At 41.6% G+C, this 13,999-nt stretch overlaps 2 protein-coding genes across 2 annotated transcripts; both read right to left on the bottom strand.

The window, feature by feature from the left end:
- Positions 1–3,033: 3,033 nt before the first annotated feature.
- LOC123483473 (trichohyalin-like) lies at positions 3,034–4,326 on the bottom strand. The gene has a single exon (XM_045213622.1). The coding sequence runs from the start codon at positions 4,324–4,326 to the stop codon at positions 3,034–3,036; it is 1,293 nt and encodes a 430-aa protein (XP_045069557.1).
- Positions 4,327–6,142: 1,816 nt separating this feature from the next.
- LOC121566977 (succinate receptor 1-like) lies at positions 6,143–13,565 on the bottom strand. The gene is made up of 2 exons (XM_045213621.1): positions 13,560–13,565; positions 6,143–7,096 (listed from the first exon to the last, which is right to left on the bottom strand). Exons 1-2 carry the CDS (start codon positions 13,563–13,565, stop codon positions 6,143–6,145), a joined length of 960 nt encoding a protein of 319 aa, XP_045069556.1.
- Positions 13,566–13,999: the final 434 nt, after the last annotated feature.

The raw sequence follows: 13,999 nt of genomic DNA, 5'->3' as shown, positions 1-13,999 counted from the left end.
AAGATACATACATTTTATGTTATCGTGAAATGCATATTATACTTTCAGTAACGTAGGAAAGCAGAGGAAAGAAATATCACAATGTATATTAGGTTCATATCAAAACGTGAGTTTTTCTGTATAATATATTCATAAGAAACGTGTTTAATATGTCCTGGTACCCTTTTTACTCTTTGTTCACCAAAAAAATGTGTTTCCTTTTGACTCCTTTCGTTTTTTGTCTCTTGCCCTTTCCAGGGATACTTAGGGTGGTAAAGAAAGGTGGTGAACAGATGAGTTATGGTTCCTGGTGGACTTTATGACCCTGTCATGTAATGAAGCACATTCCAGCTCTTGTAACCCACTCAATGGCAGTAAGGGTGACCCTGATTCCCATGTTAATGTGTGATTGTAAATCACGACCTCCTCCTGGGTCCTCGTCACAACAATCGTTAGAAGATTCGTAGGAGCATTGTTAAATCGCCGAGCTGTTTCCTTAAAACCATCATTATTAACGTTGCGGCTTGAAAACGCTCGTTAATCTAACGCCCGCCTCAGACCACTTGTAGAACAGCGTTAGATGCTTTTTTTGCCCTCCCGTGTCACTTCATACACAGGAGATCTCCGCTAAACACAGTCTCGCTGTGACTGCAACCAAGTTCACTACAAATACAAAGTTGTCAAAGTCTTTGCGAAGGATAAAAATATGCTTCAAATGAAAACCAAGGTGACTGCATTAAAAGATAAATAGCCTACCTACACTATAGACTATAGGTCTATATATTATAAATAGCCTACCTACAGTATAGACTATAGGTCTATATATTATAAATAGCCTACCTACAGTATAGACTATAGGTCTATATATTATAAATAGCCTACCTACAGTATAGAATATAGGTCTATATATTATAAATAGCCTACCTACAGTATAGAATATAGGTCTATATATTATAAATAGCCTACCTACAGTATAGAATATAGGTCTATATATTATATATAGCCTACCTACAGTATAGAATATAGGTCTATATATTATAAATAGCCTACCTACAGTATAGAATATAGGTCTATATATTATAAATAGCCTACCTACAGTATAGAATATAGGTCTATATATTATAAATAGCCTACCTACAGTATAGACTATAGGTCTATATATTATAATAGCCTACCTACAGTATAGAATATAGGTCTATATATTATAAATAGCCTACCTACAGTATAGACTATAGGTCTATATATTATAATAGCCTACCTACAGTATAGACTATAGGTCTATATATTATAATAGCCTACCTACAGTATAGACTATAGGTCTATATATTGTAATAGCCTACCTACAGTATAGGCTATAGGCCTATATATTATTATATATTTCAATGACATTGAAATCAATTTAATGTTAATTCAATTGACTTTTATTTTACTATTTGGCTACTGTCAAATTTTTGCGTCAATATATTTCATGATGGGTAGCGTTAACGTGACGTTAAGGTAAAATTTGAAAGGAGAAAGCTGACCCGAGAGCAGTGCTGCCTTTCTTTCGATCCTATCAGTAAAAGAGAGGAACATCACGTCTATCACAATTCCATAAAGTAGTTGACGTCATGGAGACAAGATTGTTTTGTCACATTGTTTACATTATAGGTTAATGAGATTGAGACAAAGGCAGAGAGAGAGAGAGAGAGAGAGAGAGAGAGAGAGAGAGAGAGAGAGAGAGAGAGAGAGAGAGAGAGAGAGAGAGAGAGAGAGAGAGAGAGAGAGAGAGAGAGAGAGAGAGAGAGAGAGAGAGAGAGAGAGAGAGAGAGGAATCAGTTATAGTTATAGAACCAATTACTCTTTATGGTTGTGAGGTCTTGGGTCCGCTCACCAAACAAGAATTCACAAAATGGGAGAAACACCAAATTGAGACTCTGCATGCAGAATTCTGCAAAAATATCCTCTGTGTACAACGTAAAACACAAAATAATGCATGCAGAGCTGAATTAGGCCGATACCCGCTAATTATCAAAATCCAGAAAAAAGCTGTTCAATTCTACAACCACCTAAAAGGAAGCGATTCCCAAACATTCCATAACAAAGCCATCACCTACAAAGAGATGAACCTGGAGAAGAGTCCCCTAAGCAAGCTGGTCCTAGGGCTCTGTTCACAAACACAAACAGACCCCACAGAGCCCCAGGACAGCAACACAATTAGACCTAACCAAATCATGAGAAAACAAAAATATATTTACTTGACACATTGGAAAGAATTTACAAAAAAACTGAGCAAACTAGAATGCTATTTGTCTCTAAACAGAGAGTACACAGTGGCAGAATACCTGCCCACTGTGACTGACCCAAAATTAAGGAAAGCTTTGACTATGTACAGACTCAGTGAGCATAGCCTTGCTATTGAGAAAGGTAGCTGTAGGCAGACCTGGTTCTCAAGAAAAGACAGGATATGTGCACACTACCCACAAAATGAGGTGGAAACTGAGTTGCACTTCATAACTTCCTGCCAAATGTATGACCATATTAGAGACACATATTTCCCTCAGATTAAACAGAACCACAAATAATTCGAAAACAAATCAAATTTGGATAGACTCTCATATCTATTGGGTGAAATGCCATAGTGTGTCATCACAGCAGCAATATTTGTAACCTGTTGCCATAAGAAAAGGGCAACCAGTGATGAACAAACACCATTGTAAATACAACCCATATTTATGTTGATTTATTTTCCCTTTGTTTACTTTAACTATTTGCACATTGTTACAGCACTGTATATAGACATATGACATTTGAAATGTCTTTATTCTTTTTATTGCTTATTTCACTTTGTTTATTATCTATTTCACCTGCTTTGGCAATGTAAACATATGTTTCCCATGCCAATAAAGCCCTTAAATGTAAATGTAATTGAATTGAGAGATTGAGAAGGAGAGAGAGAGAGAGAGAGAGAGATACAAGCCTATCAGTCTTAAATAAGCCAATCAGTCTTCAGTTTGGGCTCAAAGACATCAACACTCAGAATGCTACTAACCAAAATGTAGCCTACTCCTTTCTTCACTGTCTTCCCTGTCTTTCCCTGTGTTCCCTGTGTTCCCTGTCTTCCCTGTCTTTGCTGTCTTTCCTGTCTTCTCTGTGTTCAATGTCTTCCCTGTCTTCCCTGTCTTTCCTGTCTTCCCTGTGTTCCCTGTCTTCCCTGTCTTCCCTGTGTTTTCTGTCTTCCCTGTGTTCTCTGTCTTCCCTGTCTTTCCTGTCTTTCCTGTGTTCCCTGTCTTCCCTGTCTTCCCTGTCTTCCCTGTGTTTTCTGTCTTCCCTGTGTTCTCTGTCTTCCCTGTCTTTCTTGTCTTCCCTGTGTTCCCTGTCTTCCCTGTCTTCCCTGTGTTCCATGTCTTCCCTGTCTTTCCTGTCTTCCCTGTGTTCCCTGTGTTCCAAGTCTTCCCTGACTTCCCTGTGTTCTCTGTCTTTCCTGTCTTCCCTGTCTTCCCTGTGTTCCATGTCTTCCCTGTCTTCCCTGTGTTCCCTGTCTTTCCTGTCTTCCCTGTGTTCCCTGTCTTCCCTGTCTTCCCTGTGTTCCATGTCTTCCCTGTCTTCCCTGTGTTCCCTGTCTTTCCTGTCTTCCCTGTGTTCCCTGTCTTCCCTGTCTTCCCTGTGTTCCATGTCTTCCCTGTCTTTCCTGTCTTCCCTGTGTTCCCTGTCTTCGCTGTGTTCCCTGTATTCCCTGTCTTCCCTGTGTTCCATGTCTTCCCTGTCTTTCCTGTCTTCCCTGTGTTCCCTGTCTTCGCTGTGTTCCCTGTCTTCCCTGTCTTTCCTGTCTTTCCTGTGGTTCCTTTGTTCCCTGTCATCCCTGTCTTCCCTGTCTTCCCTGTCGTCCTTGTGTTCCCTCTTTTCCTTGTCTTTTCTGTCTTCCCTGTGTTCCATGTCTTCCCTGTCTTTCCTGTCTTCCCTGTCTTCCCTGTCTTTCCTATCTTCCCTGTGTTCCCTGTGTTCCATGTATTCCCTGTCTTCCCTGTGTTCCCTGTGTTCCATGTCTTCCCTGTCTTTCCTGTCTTTCCTGTCTTCCCTGTGTTCCCTGTGTTCCATGTCTTCCCTGTCTTTCCTGTCTTTCCTGTGTTCCATGTCTTCCCTTTCTTTCCTGTCTTCCCTGTGTTCCATGTATTTCCTGTCTTTCCTGTCTTTCCTGTCTTCCCTGTGTTCCCGGTGTTCCATGTCTTCCCTATCTTCCCTGGCTTTCCTATCTTCCCTGTGTTCCATGTGTTCCCTGTGTTCCCTGTGTTCCATGTGTTCCCTGTGTTCCATGTGTTCCCTGTGTTCCATGTCTTCCCTGTCTTTCCTGTGTTCCCTGTGTTCCATTTCTTCCCTGTCTTTCCTGTCTTCCCTGTGTTCCCTGTCTTCATTGGATCTGGGTTATTGTGCTTGCCTCAAGACTAGGCTGTCAGGAGTTTGATACTGTTACCCTCCTATTCTATTGTATTGACATTGAAACATTCTTAAGAGGACTGAAAATAATATCTGAGATGTCTATCTGTCTATCTATCAGTCTGTCTGCCTGTCTGTCTGTCTGTCTGTCTATCAATATGTCTGTCTCTGCTCTGCCTGATAGCAGTGGTGTAAAATACTTAAGTAAAAATACTTTAAAGTACTACTTAAGTCGTTTTTTGGGGTATCTGTACTTTACTATTAATATTTTTGACAACTTTTGCTTTTACTTCACTACATTACTAAAGACAATTATGTACTTTTTACTCCTACATTTTCCCTGACACCCAAAAGTACTTGTTACATTTAGAATGCTTAGCAAGACAGGAAAATGGACCAATTCACACACTTATCAAGAGAACATCCCTGGTCATCTCTAATGCCTCTGATCTGGCGGACTCACTAAACACACATGATTTGTTTGTAAATTATGTCTGAATGTTGGAGTGTGCCCCTGGCTATCTGTAAAAATAAAATAAAATAAAAATAAACCATGTCGTCTGGTTTGCTTAATATAAGGAATTTAAAATGATATATACTTGTACTTTTCCTTTTAATACTTAACTATATTTTAGCAATTGCATTAACTTTTGATACTTAAGTATATTTAAAACCAAATACTTTTAGACTTTTACTCAAGTAGTATTTTACTGGGTGACTTTCACTTTTACTTGAGTCATTTTCTATTAAGGTATCTATGACAGTTGGGTACTTTTTCCACCACTGCCTGATAGTGTAAAGTCCCAACCTATCTCTAGCAGCAGTAAGGTCAGTGGTCAGAATGTGACTCTCTGCTAGATCTGATCTGACCCCTGTCAGTCTGACATCATATCCCCTGTCAGTCTGACATCATATCCCCTGTCAGTCTGACATCATATCCCCTGTCAGTCTGACATCATATCCCCTGTCAGTCTGACATCATATCCCCTGTCAGTCTGATATCATATCCCCTGTCAGTCTGACATCATATCCCCTGTCAGTCTGACATCATATCCCCTGTCAGTCTGACATCATATCCCCTGTCAGTCTAACATCATATCCCCTGTCAGTCTGACATCATATCCCCTGTCAGTCTGATATCATATCCCCTGTCAGTCTGACATCATATCCCCTGTCAGTCTGACATCATATCTCCTGTCAGTCTGACATCATATCTCCTGTCAGTCTGACATCATATCCCCTGTCAGTCTGACATCATATCCCCTGTCAGTCTGACATCATATCCCCTGTCAGTCTGACATCATATCTCCTGTCAGTCTGATATCATATCCCCTGTCAGTCTGACATCATATCCCCTGTCAGTCTGATATCATATCCCCTGTCAGTCTGACATCATATCTCCTGTCAGTCTGACATCATATCTCCTGCCAGTCTGACATCATATCCCCTGTCAGTCTGACATCATATCTCCTGCCAGTCTGACATCATATCCCCTGTCAGTCTGACATCATATTTCTGCAATTCCTATTTTGGTGCTTCTCTCCATTTTCCTTTTGTTTTAGCATTTTTGTTTGTTTGTGTGTGAGTGTGTTTGTGTGTGTGTGTATGTGTGTGTTTGTGTGTGTGTGTGTGCATGTGTGTGTTTGTGTGTGAGTTTGTTTGTGTGTATATGTGTGTGTGTGCATGTGTGTGTGTGCATGTGTGTGTTTGTGTGTGTGTGTGTGCATGTGTGTGTGTGTCCAACAGGATCTCACATTGCAGACCCCCTCATCTGTTCTATCCTTCTCACCAAGCCTCTGATCTTGGCCAATAGGAGCTCTCTGAACTTGTCTCCCATGAAGAAGTAGAACACAGGGTTAATAGCACTATGAAGGAACGCCACTGGCCTGCTCAGGATGTATACACTCTCTATATACACCATGGAGCACCTATGCATCCCTGCCCAGGGATGCCGCGACGCTATCCTCACATTCCTCATCACATGATAGGGTAGGTACAGTACCAGAAACATGGCCGCTACAGCAGTGACAACCCGTACGGGCCGGCGGAACGATGTCCCGCTGCCCTGTATCACTTCCTCGTGGGCACGGAGGAGCCAGCTGATGTGGTAGGAGAAGAGGCCAAGCCCCAGCAGAGGCAGCAGGTATCCAGTCACTGTCAGGCCCAGACTGTATCCCAGCATGTTCTCCACATCCCCCAGGCTGCCAAAGTCCTGACATAAGGTCAAGTTCTCTTTCTGCATGTCCTGGACCATGAAGAAGATGAGGGGGGCCACCTGGATGTTAACTGCCACCCAGGTCACGATAGACAAGCAGAGGGCTGCCCTCTGGGTCAACAGGAAGTGATGTCGTGATGGGTGTCGTATGAGCAGGAAGCGGTCCATGCTGACCCACACCATGAAAAGGATGGAGGAGTAGAGGTTGGTGTGGAGGATGTAGCGGTTGATGATGCAGCCGAAGTTGCAGTCTTCTGATTGGGAGTAGGCGTACAGGTAGGAGAGACGTGGCAGCGTGCACAGAAAGATTAGGTCAGAGACAGCCAGGTTGAACAGGTAAACATTGGTGCTCTTCCACTCTGGCAGGCAGAACACATAGCCCAGGACCACCAGCAGGTTGCTGGGGAAACCCAGGGCAAACTCCAGGGCGTAGGCAGGTGTCAGGTAGTACTTCAACAGGAGGTCATTTTGCACTGTACAGTTAAACACCTAGAGAGGAGAGGAGAGGAGAGGGAGGGAGGAGGAGAGGGGGAGAGGGAGAGGGAGGAGAGGAGAGGAGAGGGAGAGAGGGGAGAGGAGAGGAGAGGAGAGGGGGATATGAGAGGAGAGGAGAGTAGAGGAGAGGAGAGGATGGGAGAGGAGAGAAGAGGGGGGAGATGAGATGAGAGGAGAGGGAGGAGAGAGGAGAGGAGAGGAGAGGAGAGGAGAGGAGAGGAGAGGAGAGGAGAGGAGAGGAGAGGAGAGGTTTGTTTTCCCATTTAGTGGGTTGACCTGACTTGCTGTCAGCAGTCAGCAGGTATCTAAACAACACAACTGAGTATGTTGGCAAAACAGAGCTATCACTCACCCTGTAGCTATTTCATTCACTAACCTCAACACTGGAGCTATTTCATTCACTATCTTTTACCCTGTAGCTATTTCATTCACTAACCTCAACCCTGTAGCTATTTTATTCACTAACCTGAGCCCTGTAGCTATTTCATTCACTAAGGGACTGGTCGAAATTTCAGCAATTATTATTATTATTATTACCTGGAGGAAAATGGGGGGCGTAGGGCTGTGGCGGTCACGAAATTTCATCAGCCGATGATTGTCAAGCAAATAACTGTCGGTCTCACAGTAATTTACCGTTAATTAACATAAACATACAGTTGAAGTCGGAAGTTTACATACACCTTAGCCAAATACATTTAAACTCAGTTTTTCACAATTCCTGACATTTCATCCTAGTAAAAATTCCCTGTCTTAGGTCAGTTAGGATAACCACTTTATTTTAAGAATGTGAAATGTCAGAATAATAGTACATAGAATGATTTCTTTCAGCTTTTATTTATTTCATCACATTCCCAGTGGGTCAGATGTTTACATACACTCAATTAGTATTTGGTAGCATTGACTTTAAATTGTTTAACTTGTGTCAAACATTTCGGGTAGCCTTCCAAAAGCTTCCCCCAATAAGTTGGGTGAATTTTGGCCCATTCCTCCTGACAGAGCTGGTATAATTGAGTCAGGTTTGTAGGCCTCTTTGCTCGAACATGCTTTCTAAGTTCTGCCCACAAATGTTCTACAGGATTGAGGTCAGGGCTTTGTGATGGCCACTCCAATACCTTGACTTTGTTGTCCTTAAGCCATTTTGCCACAACTTTGGAAGTATGCTTGGGGTCATTGTCCATTTGGAAGACCCATTTGCGACCAAGCTTTAAGTTCCTGACTGATGTCTTGAGATGTTGCTTCAATATATCCACATAATTTCCCTTCCTCATGGTGCCATCTATTTTGTGAAATGCACCAGACCCTCCTGCAAGCTGTCACCTTTTTCCTCCAAACATACCGATGGTCATTATGGCCAAACAGTTCTATTTTTGTTTCATCAGACCAGAGGACATTTCTCCAAAAAGTACAATCTTTGTCCCTATGTGCAGTTGCAAACAGTAGTCTGGCTTTTTTATGGCGGTTTTGGAGCAGTGGCTTCTTCCTTGCTGAGTGGCCTTTCAGGTTATGTTGATATAGGACTCGTTTTACTGTGGATATAGATACTTTTGTACCTGTTTCCTCCAGCATCTTCACAAGGTCCTTTGCTGTTGTTCTGGGATTGATTTGCACTTTTCGCACCAAAGTACGTTCATCTCTAGGAGACAGAACGTGTCTCCTTCCTGAGCGGTATGACGGCTACGTGGTCCCATGGTGTTTATACTTGCATACTATTGTTTGTACAGATGAACGTGGTACCTTCAGGCGTTTGGAAATTGCTCCCAAGGATGAACCAGACTTGTGGAGGTCTACAATTTTGTTTCTGAGGTCTTGGATGATTTCTTTTGATTTTCCCATGATGTCAAGCAAAGAGGCACTGAGTTTGAAGGTAGGCCTTGAAATACATCCACAGGTACACCTCTAATTGACTCAAATGATGTCAATTAGCCTATGAGAAGCTTCTAAAGCATGACGTCATTTTCTGGAATTTTCCAAGCTGTTTAAAGGCACAGTCAACTTAGTGTATGTAAACTTCTGACCCACTGCGATTGTGATACAGTGAATTATAAGTGAAATAATCTGTCTGTAAACAATTGTTGGAAAAATTACTTGTGTCATGCACAAAGTAGATGTCCTAACCGACTTGACAAAACTATAGTTTGTTAACAAGAAATTTGTGGAGTGGTTGAAAAACGAGTAATAATGACTCCAACCTAAGTGTATGTAAACTTCCGACTTCAACTGTATTTAGCATCTCCTGGCTTCCACATATAGCCTACACGCCATTTAAAAAAGTCTAATAAATCCATGTAATATAGCCTACACCTTCACAATAAATCCATTATTTATTTTAGACAGGTCTAAAGAAACATGACATGTAGAAAATGTAGTCCATTTCAGAAGAACAGAATAGCATACTCTGAGTTGTCCTTATGTTAGGTCCTGATCTGGTATGCCATATGGCTGTGGGCTACACTAGTTCATTTAGCAGACAAGATTTGCGTAGAATTCCGTGGAATTATTTTATATTATTTCATAGTATGAAGAATACAATTGAACAAAGCTGAATAAATAATACATATTTTCTCTAAACGATTTGAGGGAGTGCCCACATGCAGCATGATGAGACTAATGATGATTTGAAAAAAGTCACTTGAAAGGCATGAGCTCTGCTTAGTTTCTTGCACAGGCTGTACACACTCCAATAGACTCTCATTCACAATTTGACAAGCACTTGATAATGCCTCGAATTTCACAGCGGAATCCCCTTTGTGGCCATAATGCACCGTAAAAAATCCATGCCTTTTGCGGCCCGGAGTGCTGCGTTGTGCCCTTCTCCCTGAGTGTGTTGCGCCTTCACAAAGGCTACATACAAGTGAAGACAGACACACCGGGACGCAACTGTGCGCGTCCTTATCCAATTCCGGGGTGCATATTGAAGATATTGGATGAACTGTCCACATTTATTTTCCGTCATCCAACAAGATGAATAGGTCTAACGAACAGCAAAAGCACTAGCCAATGTCAATCTACTATCCCCAATAGTACAAAAGTCGACCTATTCTAATCTGAGCGAGAAATAAATATTCCAAACATAGTCTGGGACGGTTGTGGAATGCGATAGATCCCAAATTAATACAACCACTAGCATCAAAAAACCTTTGCAACAGATCAGAACGTTTAGCTTAAAATGTTGATCAACTATTAGGCTATTTCTTCACATCATAAGCGCAGCAATGTGCACATGGCAGTAGGCTATAAGCGCGAATGTTCCATTAGTGGAAAACACCATTATCAAAAGTGACCACAAATCCATTTATACATGTCATGCTTTTATTATAAAGGTGCATTTTTATGGTGAAAATTATCTTCCCCAAATATGAACCTCACGCGCTGCTTATATATGCCAGTTAGGCTTTACACCCCTTGTAAAGCTGATTAATGTGCTTCATTTGAAGAAAAAAAGGCTTTGTTTCTTGTGCTGGGCATCATTCACAAGTGATAATATATCATTCCCATCAGACTATTCTTCATTTAATCTTGTCTTTAAATATACTAAATAATATATGTGTGATATTTGTTTCCATTTAGAATGGACCATTATCATGCACCTGTATTGAAACAGGGGCAGCGGGAAAAAATACATGTCATCTATGCATTTAAATAGCGAATGGAGGACGCTTTTCCTTGTGGTTTATTTTCATGCCAGCCAGGTAGGCTATACTCCTGTTGTAAATATAAGCAATGTGCTTAATATTAGGAAAGTTGAGAAATAAATATATTAGGTCTAGCCTATAGAAAGCTGATGGGATCCTCCTCTTTTTAATATAGGCCATCATTCTGTTTTCTCCCGCAATTGCATGGCCTATAGAAATGTTGCGCAACATGAGCTCATGGGCTCTCATGAAGTGTTTGATTAGATTTGCGATTTACATTTGTATTGATGTCAGAGTGATTAGAGGGACAATAGAGTGCTGAGTACCAGGCAGTTAGCACGTTTGGTAGGCTACTAATGACCATCAGCAGCATCAGAGCTTGGAGAAGCCTAATTACCGGGACTAAACGGTCACGTGGAATTAGACTCGTGACCGCCGGTGTGGTGGTAATAGGGCTTTATGCTTTTTCAATTTCACTCAGCGGGAAGGTTGTGTATTTTTTTTTATTTAATCCAGGGGAGGGTCATGTAATTTGTTAACGATTACATTTCAGCATTTGTCAGCATTTTGGAATTTACGTATTGAATTAGACTATATGTCAATTTGGTGTACAACCATGCTCTCTCTCTCTCTCTCTCTCTCTCTCTCTCTCTCTCTCTCTCTCTCTCTCTCTCTCTCTCTCTCTCTCTCTCTCTCTCTCTCTCTCTCTCTCTCTCTCTCTCTCTCTCTCTCTTTCTCTCTCTCTATCTCTCTCTCTCTCTCTCTCTCTCTCTATCTCTCTCTCTCTCTCTCTCTCTCTCTCTCTCTCTCTCTCTCTCTCTCTCTCTCTCTCTCTCTCTCTCTCTCTCTCTCTCTCTCTCTCTCTCTCTCTCTCTCTCATTCTCCCTCATTCTCCTAGCTGAGTCCGGCTGGGTGGGCATTTCGCTTTTGCCTTTCCATTGGCTGTTCGATCAGTCCCTCTTTGTGCTTGGCCTTTCCAGAACGTGGGCGTGTAGAGTATCTGGCGAATAAAGTAACGCTTGTAGTGATGAAGTAGGAAGCTAGAGCGTAACATAAATGCTGCATTCAGAACAACTTGAGACACTGAAATCTCCGACTTCCGACATCAGTGACTTCAAGACAACTAAGAACTCGGGAAACAAACGAACTCCGACTGGGAAAAACGAAACTTTCAACTCTGAATTCAAAGTCGGAAACTCTGACATATTTTTAAGCTTCGACTTTCCGACCTGAAGATCACTGACGTCATGATTTGACCAAGTTTTTTTCCCTTCCTTTTTTTTCGGTTTACCAGTTGTCTTGAAAGCACAAAAAAAATGGTGGTTTATCACAACAACAATCATGGCGTGTAAATTCATTGGGTAGGCCTATAGGCTAGGCCTATTCACTGCAATATAATTGCTAATAATTCCTCTTTAGCTCTTGGAGTCCCAGGAAAAGATAGACTAGGCCTACAACAACCCGTTGTACACTCATTCTGTTTGCTTCTGTTTGGTTATAAATGGTAAACGGTTTCTTTAATGAATACGCCCCTGGCTCAGAGGAGAGAGAGAGAGCAGGTGCGATGGTGTGATCAAAATACGCTATGAGTAGCCTTCTAATGTACCTTTCTGGAAAGTGTACTCTGTCGAGAATAGACCCAAACTGATCCAAATGGTTGGATAATCACACCTAGGCTGTATGGTACTCCCTGTACAGTATACAGCTCCATTCTTGTGTATTTTATTGTATTCCTATTCTGTTACTATTTTATTTGTATTATTATTTTAAAACTCTGCATCATTGGGAATGGCTCATAAGCAAGCATTTCACGGAAAAGTCTACACCAGTTGTATTCGTCACATGTGACAAATACAATTTGATTAGATTTTATGCAGTTATTTTGGCATGAAACGTTTGATAACCGCTTGAGTGATATTGTCTTCCTCTTTACTGTAATCAGAGGACTAATGTCATATATATATTTTGTGTGTTGCCTGTTTTGCCTGTTATTTTGGGCATTAATACGTGTTAAATATCAGTTTGCAAACAATGTAAAAAATTTAAAAAACAATTGAGTTAATAAAGCCGCATACAAACATGGTCTCTTTTTTGCTTTCTTGAGTTTTACAACTGACTAGTTTTTATTTCCTTTCTGTGGTGGTGGGAGAGCCAGTGGAAGATACAGAGCGTAGGGGTTGGTAATGTTCTGTAGTGGCGCTGTGATTGGCTCAGTGTTCTGTCACTCATGGGGACACTACGTCACCAACAAATCTACAGGGAGAGCTAGAAAGTTCAAGCCCCTTGGGTGCTGCCATAGATTTACATTAGAAGTGCCAATCCAAGAAGGCTCAAGGTCATTGTGTCACGCCCTGGCTCTGGGGACTCTTAAATGTTGAGCCAGGGTGTGGACTTGTTATGTTTAGTTGTCTATGGGTGTTCTAGATTGTGTATATCTATGTTGGCCAGGGTGGTTCCCAATCAGAGACAGCTGTGGCTCGTTGTCTCTGATTGGGAACCATACTTAGGCAGCCTTTTGGCACTTTTGTTTTGTGGGATCTTCTTCCGTAAGGTTTGTTTTGGTGTTTAACCTAGGACTTCACGTATCGTTTGGTTTGTTGTTTTGTTCGTGTTGTGTATGTAAATAAAGATGTACGCTTACCACGCTGCGCCTTGGTCCGCATCATGTAACGATCGTGACACATTGGCCACAGATAAAATGACATCAAATAGTGTTATATCTACTGTAGCATTGATTGGACTGATCATGTCAACATCATACTTTCAAAATCTTAGTTAGCAAACTAGACAAGCAGTCATCATCATGAATCAAGTCAACAATCTACCGGCATATCCTTTCCAATCCTTGTCATATGAAGATAAATTATAGATAAAACGTATATGTACTCATCGGCCATTGGACATAAACATTACACAACAAGTTGGAAATCGCAAATTCAACAATTAGTGGTTTGGAAGGAATGAGTGGCTAACTAAAAGCGTTACAAAGCAATCACTACCCTGCTATTCGTTGTAGAGGGTGTGTGGTCCAAGTCTGGGTTTAAGGGTCTCTTTTCCAAGCTTAAAAGGATAAACATTTGCATGCAACACCATGGGCCAGAAAAGGTTGAATACATTAGCCATGTTGTCAATCCAGAATGACTTCTGCCAGGTTCAAAACAACTGGAAACTCGGAACTCGGAAATCTCAGACTTCAGTGCGTTCAAGACAACTGGGAACTCGGAAATAAACGAGCTCTGACTGGGAAAATACATTTTGAACGGTC

The sequence above is a fragment of the Coregonus clupeaformis genome, unplaced genomic scaffold (assembly GCF_020615455.1).
Source record: "Coregonus clupeaformis isolate EN_2021a unplaced genomic scaffold, ASM2061545v1 scaf0131, whole genome shotgun sequence".
NCBI classification, from domain to species: domain Eukaryota; kingdom Metazoa; phylum Chordata; class Actinopteri; order Salmoniformes; family Salmonidae; genus Coregonus; species Coregonus clupeaformis.
The sequence above is the reverse complement of the archived record's forward strand: the minus strand, read 5'-3'. Positions and strand labels throughout refer to the sequence as shown.

Excerpts from the sequence above, each read along its gene's own strand:
- LOC123483473 (XM_045213622.1), bottom strand. The coding sequence starts at position 4,326 with ATGGAACACAGGGAACACAGGAAAGACAGGGAAGACATGGAACACAGG.